This window comes from Rhynchophorus ferrugineus, unplaced genomic scaffold, assembly GCF_030347505.1.
Source record: "Rhynchophorus ferrugineus isolate W39M unplaced genomic scaffold, kcgeb_rfMv2 rfM2, whole genome shotgun sequence".
Classification (NCBI taxonomy): Eukaryota; Metazoa; Arthropoda; class Insecta; order Coleoptera; family Curculionidae; genus Rhynchophorus; species Rhynchophorus ferrugineus.
Genome location: NW_027472581.1, coordinates 80,944,866 through 80,961,634, shown reverse-complemented (window position 1 = coordinate 80,961,634; position 16,769 = coordinate 80,944,866). Strand labels below are relative to the sequence as shown.

Here is a 16,769-nt window from a genome sequence, read left to right as displayed (position 1 = left end):
CTATATACACGTATATATTTGACATGAATACATGAATTAATTATTCCAAGATATATATTTTATCTTCTTCGAGTTTTTTTATACGTAGACCGCGTTTGTGGAAAAATCTTCGCACTACATCAGAATTTCATTGATGTTAACATTAGGCTTAAAAGAAGTAATGCAGGTTATTAGTGTTTCAATGTTTAAATATATTTGTTTGGTTTTGGTAAACTTTGCATTATTAATATTTTTAGAGGCTGTATAAAAAATTGCTTTTCACCTGTTGATGGATCCTTAAGATCCGTTATTGCTTCTACCATGTCGAGGGCCATGTCACACACTCTCTCGGCGTGGTTACTTTCTTTTGATGGTGCTCCGCTGACCACCATATAAGCGTCTCCAATTGTCTCCACCTAAGATCGAATTTAAATCATTATAATAGTAACATATAACAAAATATTATACCTTTAGTATTTATAGAATATATTATATCAACATTGTTGAATATATTGAATCAATATACCGTTTTAGTGTCATATATTTGTAATTTAATTTACGAGCTAATATGAATTATATCAATTTTGTTAAGAGATAGTTGTTTCTGATACCGATGCTTGTTAAATATGATATTTTTTTTATTTTTTATATTGTAGATGGAATATAATACATATTTCAACTTCAGGCAAGTTATTAGCTTAACTAAAACTATAATTGATGGTGTTAAAAGGGTTTCAGGTAATTTAATCAGGTAGGTGATGGAAATTAATTAGTCAGCTTCAAATTACTCTGTGTCGAATCTCTGAACAGTTATTTTCTAATTTTTATATTTTTTCACGATGAAAAGGTACATTCTTGAAACTTACGGCAACAAACCTACAAAAGTTCAAACTATATTAATTGGGCAGTGTTTAAATTCTTATGAAGCTACACCAACATTACTAGAAACTTGGATGGAGCCAAGAGTCTAATGACGAGAAATACTGTTAGTGAACTTTTTAAATGAAATATAATGTTTTAACACAATTTTGCAATTTATTTTTTCTAAAATAAAATTGAAAATAGAACAAACAGCAGCATATTATACCTTTAGTATTTATAGAATAGAGTATATCAACATTGTTGAATATATTGAATCAATATACCGTTTTAATGTCATATATTTGTAATTTAATTTACAAGCCAATATGAATTAGATCATTTTTGTTAAGCGATAGTTGTTTCTGATAGCGATGCTTGTTAAATATTTTTTTTTATTATAGATAGAATATAATACCTATTTCAACTTCAGGCAAGTTATTAGCTTAACTAAAACTATAATTGATAGTGTTAAAAGGGTTTCAGGTAATTTAATCAGGTAGGTGATGGAAATTAATTAGTCAGCTTCAAATTACTCTGTGTCGAATCTCTGAAGATTTATTTTCTAATTTTTATATTTTTTCACGATAAAAAGGTACATTCTTGAAACTTACGGCAACAAACCTACAAAAGTTCAAACTAGATTAAGTGGGCAGTGTTTAAATTCTTATGAAGCTACACCAACATTACTAGAAACTTGGATGGAGTCAAGAGTCTAATGACCAGGAATACTGTTAGTGAACTTTTTAAATGAAATATAAGGTTTTAAAACGATTTTGCAATTTACTTTTTCTAAAATAAAATTGAAATTAGAACAAACAGCAGCGTATTATACCTTTAATATTTATAGAATGGAGTATATGAACATTGTTGAATATACTGAATCAATATACCGTTTTAGTGTCATATATTTGTAATTTAATTTATGAGCTAATATGAATTAGATCAATTTTGTTAAGCGATAGTTGTTTCTGGTAGCCATGCTTGTTAAATATGATATTTTTTAAATTTTTTATATTGTAGATGGAATATAATACATATTTCAACTTCAGGCAAGTTATTAGCTTAACTAAAACTATAATTGATGGTGTTAAAAGGGTTTCAGGTAATTTAATCAGATAGGTGATGGAAATTAATTAGTCAGCTTCAAATTACTCTGTGTCGAATCTCTGAAGAATTACTTTATAATTTTTATATTTTTTCGCGATAAAAAGGTACATTCTTGAAACTTACGGCAACAAACCTACAAAAGTTCAAACTAGAACTAATTGGGCAGTGTTTAAATTCTTATGAAGCTACACCAACATTACTAGAAACTTGGATAGAGTCAAAAGTCTAATGACGAGGAATACTGTTAGTGAACTTTTTAAATGAAATATAATGTTTTAACACGATTTTGCAATTTATTTTTTCTAAAATAAGATTGAAATTAGAACAAACAGCAGCAGGATCTGCTGTGTTCAATCAATTTACTGGAATGTAACCATTTTTTCCATGTATTTGAAGTTGATTAAAGTATCATAGTTTTGTAGAATTCTCTAATTTGTACAAATCTTAGTTCGGGAGTCTAATTGTACTGTACTGAAACTATATTGCTGTACATATTTGAAACAAAATGTTGAATTTTTGTGCGTAAAAGGTAAGTAGTAGAAAATCACCAAAGCGAAAGTAGTTGTTGAAGCAATAATCACTACTTCCATACTGTTGTTGGAGAACGCCCACATTGCGTTACAACACTGATCAATCTCACTCATTTTTTTAATAATATATTTTCATTTAATTAATATTAACAATACAATTTCTTAATTATTTTTTATTTATTGATGTATACATTTATTAAATACTGACCTTATAGACCCTGTTTCTTTCTGTTAACCTGTCGAATATTGAATACATCCCGTTCAGCATTGAAACCACTTCCATCGGCGTAATCCTGCTGCATATTTCCGTGAATGTAACTACGTCACTGAATAAAATTGATACGCTGTCGAACATCTGAAAAACAACGGGAAAAATGCCTAAATGTTTTGCAGTCGTACAACTGAAAATAGCTACATTTCCGATGATGGATATACACGAAAAATATTTGTTCCATATTTTTTTGGATGTTTTATTGGCTTTTAAATAAATTTATTGGATTTTCTGTGGAGAGACTGGAATAAAAAAGTTTTCGGTACTTTTAACGGATATACAATTGGTTTATTATTTGTAATTGTTCATGTAATCTAATTAGCGATATCTATTGGTTAAAATGCGAATTGTCAATGTTAATGGCTCGACAGGTTTGATATTTCTCTACATTGTTATTTTTTATCAGACATGGCATTATTTGGTTGATTGATTTGAATATATCTGCAGCCGAAACTCATCAAGCACTTTGAGAAATTCATGGGGATGCTATAAAGCGTTCATTAAAGTAGTAGTTTTGATTTCTATGACAAAAAATAGAAAATAATAAATTGTAAGACTTGGCTAAAACCTAGCTCTGATTATCAAAAAAAAAAATTCAGGTAACTTAGCAGTTGATGAATAAATTGTTTCCAAAAGTTTACAAACGATAGGAAATTAAGAGAAAATGGCATTTAGAACATTGAAAACATAGAAAACTTTTCTTGATAAATAACCAGTGTATAAGTTTATAGGTTATATATGAGCTCAACTATAGATGAAAGCTTTTTTCAATATTTTTTGGATGAATATAACCACGTATATCCATTACGTTATCCATTATATTAAGATCCTGAAAGCTTTCTAGTGCTTACTATTCATGGTGTTTACTATGAACTTATAATTATTACTATTTTTGATTGTACAAGCGTAATCTCTTGGGTTCTGAAGGATTTTTTTAAAATATATTTTATAGTCTCCTTTTACCAACTAGGGGATTGTCTGGACTGGACTTACAGTTTAACGTGGGCTCCGAACCACGGTCCTCGTTATTAAGCCTACCGACTGGCGAGTGATTAACTTAGAAATGATTCCAGAAGACATCCGGTCTTACCCAGCCTGGTTACTGGCGTGACTGCGATCATTTTCTTTGTCGGATTTTACACTCTTGCCTAGGACAATCACAAACATAAATTTACGACCATGCTCCAATAGGATTCGAATCCGCGACTATCGCAACAGTAGATGGACCGTCTTGCGCCTTTACCACTGCGCCACGAAGCTGGCGAAGGATTTATTGGACGATTATTTTTCTAAACAAACAAAAAAATACTATAAACCGTAGTAGTAAATCTATTTTCTCCCTTGAATAAAAATTATTATTGGTTTATTTATATAGGCTCATCTTATTATGTAGCATTTTATAAATGTTAAGACTTTAAACTGAACTGTGTTAAATTTCCCGAAGAATAATGGAAAACAAAACAAACTTCTTTCCATATCCGCTGCCGTTTTATCTAGGTTAACACTTAAAGAGAAAGTAGTACAGAGGAAACAAACTGCCTAACTAGATTCTGCCGTTTCCTTAACTTTATGTACGAAACGAGATATACTTCTGAACATTAATTCTGACCTATTTCATCGTCTATAATGGGAAATCTTTTAGAAGCAACGGCTACGTGTTAGAGGGGGAATATCGTTGAATGCCTGTTTTTGAAGTTTAGCCAGTGTTTTTCCGGAGATGCATTATGGAACATTGAGATTTCGTTAAAGAGTTTATCGAGAAATTATACGGCGTTTGAAAATTATTTATATTTAGTGTAAAAATATGGTTCCGCCTTGTGTTAATTAAATAAAATGAACTTTTATTATATTCATTTATCTCTGTCAAACAAATTTACAAATTATTTCTCTGCACACATATATATATATATATATATATATATATATATATATATATATATATATATATATATATTTTTTTTTTTTTTTTTTGGTGATGGTAAACTGTTTACTTTTATACATAATTGTCATTTTACAGATATACATGACTGCATCTATTTGAACAATGGACTAAAGGTATTAGTTTTTCAATGTTGCTCTTTTAAATATTTAGCAAAAGATCTAGTATCAGGAGGTTTAGTATTGTCACGAAACAATTTTTTATTACTCTTAGTCTTCAATTTGCCCAGAGGATATTCTCTTTCGAAATAATATTTAGCTGATAAGCACATTGGGATGCACTGACACTCTTTCGAAGTACTTCACACAAACACGTTGAATTACACCCGTTAATTGTTCTGGATGATTGTATCATTTCATTTGAAACATAGTACGGAGGATGGACAATGGCATGCAACACTCTATTTTGGAACCGTTGTATGATGAATATATTAGCTTTACTAGCGGTTACACATAGTTGGATTCCATATGTCCAAATAGGCTTGAGTATAGATTTATATAATAAAATCTTGTTATCTAATGATAACTTGGATTTGCGCCCAATAAGCCAATATGTTCGGTACAGTTTAAATCCGAGTTATTTCCGTTTGGCGAGTATATGCTTCTTCCAAGTTAGGCGTCGATCTAGGTGCATACCAAGATATTTAGCATTCTCGGCTTGTGGCAGTTGACAATTATTGATATAGACTGGATGACATGTTTTTCTACGCAGCGTAAAAGTTATATGACTGGATATTGTTGTGTTGGTTTTTATAGGCAATCTTTTCAGCCACATTTGTATTTGTTTTAGATATATCTGTAGGTTAATTGATACTATAGCTGGATCATCATGACAGGCTAAGATCGCCGTGTCGTCTGCATATGTTGCCAATGTGATTATTTTTGTTGTAGAGCTGTGTACAGAAGATATAGTACTGCACCTAGTATACTACCTTGCGGAACTCCTGAATATATTGCATATAATTCGGTATGCACATCGCAAAATGTTAAACAAAATGAAATTATATTATTTAATAATTATATTCTTCTTTTTTCTAATTCAACAGCATTTACAAGTAAATGTGACAGTTAAGCTGCAATTAATCAGAACAGAAAGATACAGACAACTATAAAAAAAACAAATGATAGTTATACAAAATTGAAAATCTTTTCCCATCATTTTAGTTTACTACCTGTACATCAATTTGATTTGATCAAACAAGCAACAGTTGACCAGGTGATTTGATATTTAAATTTAATTAATTTATTTAAATTAATTGATATTAAATTTATTGTGTTAAAGCAGTAATAGTATGGGGCTAGCAACTTAAAGGAAAAAATAATTTCAGGTAAGGCAATCTTTTAACATTTCATTATTTTCACTTTCTTGGTCAGCAACCGGCCCATCTGGCTGGCGACTGGGGTTGCTTAAAATATTATTTACGTATCAAAATACGTTCGGAATATAAAATAGGTGTGTCGAAAGGTCAGTAGGGGTGTAAAAAATATTAGTATATTGATATGTCGGAGAAAAGATAATATTAATATTTTTTACAGTTTATATTGATATTTTAATAAATCCTTCAAATTAAGTACCATTTTAAAAATTGTATTAAAAATAATTATATGGTTTTTTATAATGTTTAACGAATATACTCAATTTTTTTGAAAACATATCGAAAAATATCGGCTAACAAAAATATCGATATTTCCAAATGAGAATTTTATATGAGAAAACTGTATTTTTTGTGAACCGTATCTGCCTATCAAAGCTTCTGAAATAAAATATTAATAAAATTGTAATATGGTCTAAATCTAATATTATTTCGTATTTTTAGTGTTTACATTTAATTATAATAAAATTAAATTATTACGAAACATAATTTAAGGATTTTTAAACTGTTTCTTAGCCTCTACTTTGCAAACTATCTCTGTCACTACCAGCGTTACACTGGGCTACTTTTCTGGATTTCATCGGTGTGTCTTATTAATAAATAATACAATTATTTTTTGGCATATTAATATTAGGTACTTTGATACTTAAATAATATCATATAACAATTACGGCTATACTAACATAATTGGAATTTTTTTTTAATAAATAGAGTAGCGTCACAGTCACATTATAAACAATCATAAAGGTGTCTAGGAATGATCTAAATACATTTTTAAGCCTACAAAATAATTAAAAAAATATCCATTCGTAATTAATTTAAAAATTGAGTATTTTTAGCTATAGGCGCGATGCGCACTGGTAAACGCAACCCCTGTAGTGAGTGGTCTGGCGCTAACCGAGAGAGTGAAAGAGGTGTTACCTCAAAAGGTCACCTTACCTGGAATTTTCTCTCAAAAACATTGCTAGTTCTTAGACTATAATATTCTATATTATCTTTATTTTTTATTTTTTCATATTTTAAAGTCTCCTTTTACCAATTATGTGTTTATCTGGACTGGACCTTTTAACGTAGGCTCCGAACCACGGTCCTTCGAATTAAACCTACCGACGTGCGAATGATCAAGAAATCATCCCAGAAGACATCCGGTCCTATCCAGCCTGGTTACTGGCGTAACTGGGATCATTTTCCATGTCGGATTTTACACTATTGCCTAGGACAATCACAAATATTAAACAATTACAAACATACATTTGCGACCATGCCCCAGCAGGATTCGAACCCGCGGCTATTGCGACAGTAGGAGGACCGTCCTGCTTCTGATACCTTTAATGATCACCTTTATTTAATTATACATTTTGGACTAAGGGTAATATAAATACGCTACTAATAAATGTGATATTTGCTCTTGTTTTTATATATAGAATAAATAATGGGCCATTTTAGTTAAATAGAAAAGTAGTGTTGCCCAATTTAACAGGTGCAGATAACACTATCTTTAGCGAATTTTCATAAAAAGGCGAAAGCATATTTGTATATTGAATATGTTATTTGAAATGGCAGGATAGCTTACCTCACAAGTATCTATCGGATTTTCACCCTTGCGTAAACGATCGGCCACCTGTTTCGGTATCATCTGATACAACAGCTCATCAGTCCTTTTCATTTCTTCATCCAACTTTTTCATAGACTCCTCCAGTTTTTTGCTCTTTTGTTGTTCCTGATCCAGAGCTAGTTTCAACTCGACCGACTGTTGCGTGCCGGCTAACATGAGATCTCTGAAAATGTCCGTGTTATTTAGTGTAAAGAACAAGTTTGTTTTTCTATATAGATTTACTCACCGACTGAAGTCATGCATGGAAAGGTCGTTGATGTACAAGCCGGAGTTGATTAAGGAATTCAGATCAGGCATCACGGGAGTACCGAGGTACATCATCATCTTCCAGTTATCCATGTAGATCATCTGACCTGAAAATAAAAATTACGAGATATGATTTTTAAGTCCAAACCGAAAAATTAATTTGCAAATAAGAGCAAAGGAAGCAGCAAAAATGTTATAAGGGTTTATCCTCATCATCATCATCGTCAGTCCATATGCCTCCGACAACGTTAGTCTTCTATTTTTCAGATCGCTATATATGTCAATCTTGCAATCTTGTATCATTTCTTGCGACTTTCTATACTTCTAATCTTGTATGGCAAAGTCGTCGAAATAATTTTTTGTTGCAAGTTGAGACATTTTCCTAGAAATTTATTGTATTAAAGCAATAATAGTATGGGAGCTAGCAACGTAAATGAAAAAATAATTTCAGGTAAGTCAATCTTTAACACTTCCTCTCTGTCACTCTCTTGGCCAGCACCCGGCCCATCTGGCTATATCGTCATCATTGTCAGTACATATGCCTCGGACAACGTTAGTCTTCTGATTTCCAGATCGCTATATATGTCCATTGATTCATGCCTTTTTGATGTTGCTCACTGCATCGTTCACTGAAAAGGTCTATTTCATCACAGATGTTAATTTAATTCAAACTTCAACTTTCACTCGAGAATTATGTCCAACTCAATGTCACGTTTCTATTGAGTAACTCCATTTCTAATATGATTTCGAATAGAACCAGAACTAAACTTTTTCATTTTAGCCTTAGTGCTTCAGAGGGTGTTGGAATACAATGCTACCCACCACAAAGTTATTTTAGGCAAATGTCAATAGGCATAAGCCATTTTCATATATTTCACAAATTTCTTAGTGTAATAGAAGTAGTTCTGACTATAAGCGTATGTGTGTTAAAGTTTGTAGCTAGAATCAATGTTTGGACTAGAAATCAGTGAAAGAACTATTATTTAGACTGAAATCAATGCTTATCAGTCTAAATAATAGTTCTTTCACTGATTTCTATAAAATAAGACCATTTCATCGATGGTTGGTTAGTTAATGGAGGTAGTTTGTCCTTGAAGCATTGTGGTTTTTTTAAAATTTTAGTATGTCCAGTTGTTTTGTATGTTTTAGGAAATAAGTTTCAGGTTCATTTTTATGCGTTAATTAATTAATTAATTAATTTACCCACTGGAAAATTATTATTGGTGCAAAGTAATTGTATATACACGTTGGTTTTAGTAAGTTCGAGTTTATAGAAGTCAGTTTTCAATTAAGCAAAGGAAATAGACTTAGACTGTAAAATCACCTAATCTATTAGTTGAAGTAGCTTCAATATTTGAATTATTTGAAGCTTATAGACTTTTCGAGTTAAATTATTTGGAGTCTATATTGTTATGAACTTGGAATGATACATACTTAACATTTGTATTTTATTCAAAATGGAACAAAATAATTCAATTTTCTATACTGGAAAAAGGGAAATTGTCAAGTGTTAAAATAATAAGTCTAAGCAGCAGGTGTTTCTGCTTCTCTAGGAAGAAGCATGTGTGTAAAAGGTTTCAAACGCTTATTTTGCTAATTTTTCTGGCTTTATTCAAGATATAATTCAGATTGATGTGTTCTTTTAGAAGGCAATTATTACATTACATTGTATCGACAGTATTGACTGTACATTGAGTCGACTCCATAAGGCAAAATTCCAAAATTACTGTTGTTTAAGCATGTTTGTTGAACAAAGTGACTTGTTATAGACTTTTGTGATGAAATTTTCATTTTCAGAAATTTCATTTCAGAAATTTTTCGATGAAAACCACAATAATCAAGTCTATGAAAAGATAAGAGAACGATCTAACGAATTACAAGATGAGGTCAGTTGTAGTGAGATTTGAGAAAAATGTGTTTGCCTGTGGTCACCATGATCAGCGTGTTTGTTGAGAATGAGACACTCTTTCCGATCTTTTGCCATGGTTTCATGATAATTAATTTAAATTCCAAACAAATAAAAAATTATAAAAAGCGAAATAAAAAAAAGTAAACAAAAGAAATAAAAAAATATTCTAAAAATTAACAGATAATAGAATAAATCTCAAATACTTATGCAATAAAATTTTTGTAGCTTTTAATTATTCCTCTATTCTCACGGCCTATTAGCAGATATTTTACAAATCTTAATATTGTATATGACGGGCCCTATTAGGCAACTTTTCATCGCCGAATTAATTATTAATTACTTTCTGCTTGGCGCTGAATGACTTCTAATTAAATTAAGACAATGGCCCTGGACGATCCTCGTTGAAAAATAAGAGAACATTGAAGTAATAAATAGGGTGGAGAATCCCCTTGGCATGGATAAATTAAAATGTATGAGTGAGCCCAAGTGAAATGATTTTCCTATAAAACACCTTTTTTTGCTAATAACAGAACAAATTAATTAACATCGATTATTAGAAGGACTAATATTACTTCGAAACTTGTTTTGAGTAACGTTTGTTTATTTTTACTATGAAAATTAATTTTATTTAGAATATGATCCGTCTGAAAATGCTTCAATAAAGCAATTTATTTTTTTGTTGAGATTCATTTATTCCCCAAATTATGGAAACGACCGAACTAAAAGATTTTTCTCACAGGATGGATTTAATTAATCAGAAAAAATGAGGGTGATGGTATTTAGAGGTTACTATAATCATCATTAAGTTATATGAGTAGCCGGCGCTTAGGAAGATCGCTTGCTTCCCAAGCAATATTCTGTATATTATTTATCAAATTTTGTTTTAATCTTTGTGCTCTTGATTCGTGTCTTTTGAGGAGCTACTGACTGCCCCCTCCAAATTTAAAACTACTACTTTGTGATTTATCTAAATATCTGGAGATAGAAAAAAAAGTAATTGGAAGCCGGGGAAAAGAAGTTAATGCTATTTTAAAATTCATTAATAAAAAAGTAAATATATAAACCAATTGTAAACGTCGGTTTCAAGACATGTGTAATATGAAAATATAAGATGAGAACAGTGACAAAGATGGGAAACATTGAAATAGTAAAAGTCCTCAATATAGAACCTTCAAAAGAATACAAAGAAAAGCAATAGCTCAGATTTTGGAGTATTTAAGAGCTTAGAAGAAACAAGACAGGTTAAGAAGATTTGCACAGCAAGGGCGGAAAGGAGAATAACTAGAAGTAAACATACAATTATATAACTTATAATAATATACAGCTTTATATATAGTAAATTCAGAAATATATTTAACAAATCAAATGTTATCTGGGAGTAATGAAAGTTGCCTATTAGCAACATGTGACACGAAACAGAACTATACATAAATTATAAATTGCCATTAGTTCTGTCCACCAATACTTTTCAATAATCTCCATTCAGCATATTCACAAATTGGTATTTAATTAAACAATGCGCCGTCAATACGAATACGTGTAAACCACTAACTCACCAATCGATTTTGGCGAAATTGGTGCAACTAGGCAAAAACTCGACCGCTGGTAAACTGAATGTGTTTTTTGCTTCATGATAAATAGTAATCATCTTTACGTTATATGAGTAGCGGGCGCTTAGGAAGATCGCTTGGTTTCCAAGCAATATTCAGTATATTATTTATCGAATTTCGTTTTAATCTTTGTGCTCTTGATTCGTGTCTTTTGCGGAGCTGCTGACTGCCCCCTCCAAATTTAAAAGTATTACTTCAGCAGAAGGTATTGCTGATCCTCCTGTATTGCTGATCCCAAGCACTAGAATTGCTACATTTGCTTTATTCTTTTTTTACTTTTCTTTTTTAATCCTCAAGTATAGCGACCTTAAGTAAGGTTCTGCAATTCGACCTATATCACGAAGAATGCCAGAAGACGAGCCCATAAATTGCTATCATCAGCTGTCATTAGTGAAGATCGATCAAGAAGTTAGCATAATAAACATATTATGTGAGTCCGATATACAGATGATTTCAAACTCGACTGTACGAGGAGGAGCGTGTTCCGATTACCGCGGTGAACATAACTAGGAAACCAAAGGAACTAGTCATGATATCACTGGTTTTATATGAAGATTATAGCGGATAAATTACTATTTTTCATTAATGTCATTTTAAATACTTTGATTTATTAATATAAATAATATTTTAAGCTAGCAACATGAGATGCCTGTTGTTCTGGTGCAAATTGAAATATTGAAAATTTCTGTAATGTTTGAAATGTTATCTTCTTTTTTGAATTTATTTCAGCAGCTTACGATAAATGACACTTTTCTGATCTCAACGATTATTTATTTAATATTACCTTGACGCTATAAATATTATACTTTGGTAGTATTTTGTGGTATGGCACTTTGGTCGTATTGTATCAATATTATTTATTATATGATCTATCACAAGTTGCTGTGAACATACGCTATCAATATGTTTAATGCATTGCCTGCCGCCTCTCGTAAATTCGTTTTATAGTCAGACAATATTTTCCTTGTTATTTTATTTTAGTCAAAAAGAGACACGATGCTGTCTGATACGATCGAACACATAAACAAACCAGCCTGTCAAAGTTGTACGGATGTCAAACGTATGGAAAATTCTTCAAAACAATGGTTATAAGAGGTTATTAACTGCCAAACGTCGTGTTAACGGTTTGCCTGTTTTGAAACGCTGACATTTTTAAACGCTGCTTATTATTACCATGACTAAAAATTCCGATGGCAGACAGAACATATTGACTCTCTAATCTGGAACAGCAACGTTTTAACTGTTATATATTAATTATAATATTAATTTGCTGCGGTTTTTATTGAAAATATATTTTAGCGTGCTGCAGCTTCTCGTAAGATTATTATGGCCACGATCACTGAAATATCTCAAAAAATGAAAAATATAATCGTGGATTCACTGAAAGGAAATTGTCCCCATACGAAGCGGGTGAGCGATCAAGATCAGCTTGATGTTAGCACTATCAGAGGTCAATAATATGACAGGTATAGAAACAGTGAGTAGTTTTTTTCAATATAAACATAATTTAATTCAATTATTTCTGAGGAAACTGTAGGCCTGAAAAGGATCGAAGAGGTCTAATGGAACTTCTGGATATTAAAAGAATACAATTTTTAAAAGCATATAGTAAAATCAAAAAACTTATTATGTTATTATAAAACCACATGTTTACTTGTTTTATTTAAACTAGAATTTTGTTTTATATCAAAGCCAAACTGAACTGAAACTCAGACCTGATACGGTAATATTGTGAACTTTTGACGTCATAAATTTACATGACGTATGTTCACACCAACTTTGGATAGATTACATATAGTTTGAGTATATTTGGTTATTTTGGAATTATTGTTAATATTGTAAAGTTATAAAACCTGTAGAGGTTAGAAAAAAACTGATATTTTATTTTGAAAATCTTTTTTATTTTAAGGTAAAGAAGTGGCGTCTACTGGGAACAATTGTACAGAATGTCTCTCCAATTCTGTATTAGTATTAATGAATCCCTTAATTCTAAACACTTTAATTATCACATAGTGTGACTGTTACATCACTGTAATATCATTGCTACTCAACATTTATTAGGAAAGTCCAAAATTCCATAGATTTTATCTTATGGAATTTTTTAAAAATACATTACAGTTCAAAGAATCATCAAAGATGAACAGGTGTCTGTCAGTCAAAGAATGTTGTCATAACAGAAAACCATATATTAGTAAATTTTAATACGTAGGAAAAAAATTAAATAGGTTAAATAAAATAAAGTTGTTTTTTATCACTACAACTTTCTCAAGATAAATATCAATTTATCGATTTTATCTTTTGTTGTTATCGGAAATATTATTAAGTAAAATTTACTTCAATGGCAACTTTTAATTGAAATTGAGATACTTGCGTTACTATTTGAAAATTATTGTAATGTGTTATAAATTTTTCGAATTGATTGCTATAAATTTATCCACAGATCATTTTCTTATATCAAAATGCGGATGAAATATTGAAATATTTTGGAGAATGGACATTTTATTCAGTCATTTTGGTGCAGTATTTAACTATTCATTCAAAATCTCACGGAAGGTTATCCACAGTAATTGGATATAAATAAAATATGATTTTTTGTGGTTTAATTAATTCAGTGAAGTCAAAGTATCCTTGAAGTGTTTTTTTTTCTTTTAGTTTAAGAAGTTATTAAATTATCGTCAAAGATGAACAGGTATCAGTCAGTCAAAGAATATTGTCATAACAGAAAACCATATATTACTAAATATTAATACGTAGGAAAAAAATTAAATAGGTTAAATAAAATAAAGGTGTTTTTTATCACTACAAATTTCTCAAGATAAATATCAATTTATCGATTTTATCTTTTGTTCCTATCGGAAATATTATTAAGTAAAATTTACTTCAATGGCAACTTTTAATTGCATTTGAGATACTTGCGTTACTATTTGAAAATTATTGTAATGTGTTATAAAATTTTCGAATTGATTGCGATAAATTTATCCACAAATCATTTTCTTATATCAAAATGCGGATGAAATATTGAAATATTTTGGAGAATGGACATTTTATTCAGTCATTTTGGTGCAGTATTTAAATATTCATTCAAAATCTCACGGAAGGTTATCCACAGTAATTGGATATAAATAAAATATAATTTTTTCTGGTTTAATTAATTCAGTTGAGTCAAAGTATCCTTGAAATGTTTCTTTTTTCTTTTAGTTTAAGAAGTTGTTAAATTAAATTATTTTTGATGAAGATTTCTATAACCAGTTTTGGCGAGATGCTGGAAAGTCAACAGATATCGCCCCATAATTCCTCTAGTGATGAATTTATAATGAATAACACTACAATTGATATATATATATATATATATATATATATATATATATATATATCCAGGTGTTACCTGGAGACGAGGCTTCGGCAGTCGATAGTGGCACGTCTAAACCAAACGATGGTCGGTTACTGAATGATCGAATTACCATTCAATAACATCCCAAATAAACGTTTCGGGGTTGCCAGCTATTCGTTATCGTGTTCTAGTTGGCGCTGTTGACACCCCGCCCGTGGTCTCATCATCTGGGTTTATATTTCTGGGTATATTGTAGACCGTTATTCCACGATATAAAATTCGACATGCCTCAAGGTCGCTACAATATATATTATTTAAAATATTTATTATACAAAATGGATTTTGAATATATTTAATAAAACTTATTGAACGACCTAGTATGAACTCTTTAATCCAATGACTCCCTGGCATTTACGAATCGATTATAAAAGGAAATATAATGGCAAATATACTGAGGTTCAAATATCTAGAAATCTGAGAGCTCCCCCAGTAAAATATTAACAATATTGGAGTATTTTCGAACAGTATCTTCAAAGCGTTGGGACTGATTTATTTATCGATTATAAAACGATTCGAAACGACAGCATTATATTCTTTCCATTGTGCGAGGAAGTCGTAAAGGTAAACGGTATCGAAAGAAAATAACGAGACGCGTGAATTGAATCGGAAGGGCAACAGACAAATAGGATCACAATAAAGCGATTTACGATGTTTTGGAAGGCGTCAGTGCGGGAAGAGTCGCGCTTAACAACAACGTACAATGAAACAAACAAGTAAACGGTAAGAAGTATCCAGTGTTTTTGTTTTTTTTTCAGAAACAGACGCTTTTTTCTTTATCGTATTTTCTGCGTTTTATTCATTAAATGATTGACGGGTTTTTATCAAAATATCGACACTCAGTCAATGGATTCCATCATATAATGTGTGTGTGTGCGTGTTAAGTGTTTTTCCACATCCATTTAAAATATTTATTGAAAGCATTTGGATACTATACATATAATCATATAATTTAAATATACGGAATGGTTCTTAAATTAAAGATATTAAAAACAGAGTTTTTTAATAGATTTTAAAGTCTCCTTTTTAGCAACGAGCTTTTTACGAGCTTAACGTGATCTCCGAACCACGGTCCTCGGCATTAAGCCTAACTGCTGGCGAGTGACCAACTCAGAAATCATCCCAGAAGACAGCCGGTCTTACCTAGCCTGGTTACTGGCGTGACTGGGATGGTTAATTTTTCAGCGTTGTCTATAATGTTTATAGGTTGTTTAGTCAGTTTTGCTAAATGTATATAAGAATAAGGCAATAAAACGGTGGAGAATAATCATATACCGCTCTAGGATTTATATGAGTATGATTTTGATTCTGTTTTGATACTATTGATTGCTGAATGTGTATAAATGGTTTGAGCTGATGTTTCTGGGCGTTTCTGATGCTGAGAAGTTTAGATTAAAAACCTCTTTCTGTATCCAGATCCGGTGTTATTTCTAGAAGGGTACTTATCTAACGATGGCTTTTTTCTCGACCATATTCTACTTTTCCTCCTATTTTTGTGTTTATATTTTCTAATATGGTTACAGCACATAAACAGGGTGACAAATGGAATGCTGCAAATCCATATAATAAGAGAACCAACACTTCCAGTGGTCAAGCAAAGAGAGGCAGAAAGTCTCAGCCTAATATTGTTCTTAAGATTTATAGATGAAATAACATTAAGAATATATATATTTACAGTACATATGAGCGCAAAATTACAATTCCTAAAAATTGATGTCGATTTGGAAAAGGTATATTGAGAAACAGAACAAGAAGCAACAGGAAGAGTAATATTATGGATGGCGTTGAAACAATGAAAAGAGAAATTGAAATAGAGGAATAAATGACAAAATGAAAAAGCTGATCCAAGAAATATACAAGTTAAGTATAAATGCTGCAAATCCAGATAATAAGAGAACCAACACTTCCAGAGGTCAAGCAAAGACAGGCAGAAAGTCTCAGC

At 30.9% G+C, this 16,769-nt stretch overlaps 1 protein-coding gene across 1 annotated transcript in view; it reads right to left on the bottom strand.

Moving 5' to 3' along the window:
• The window catches only part of Gyc88E (Guanylyl cyclase at 88E), a 175,000-nt gene that overhangs the window by 29,695 nt on the left and 128,536 nt on the right, over positions 1–16,769 (bottom strand). The window contains exons 7-10 of the mRNA XM_076396476.1: positions 7,901–8,027; positions 7,633–7,837; positions 2,686–2,832; positions 263–395 (exon numbers count right to left, since the gene is read on the bottom strand). Of these exons, the coding sequence (XP_076252591.1) occupies positions 263–395; positions 2,686–2,832; positions 7,633–7,837; positions 7,901–8,027 (612 nt within the window). The remainder of the gene's footprint in view (positions 1–262; positions 396–2,685; positions 2,833–7,632; positions 7,838–7,900; positions 8,028–16,769) is intronic.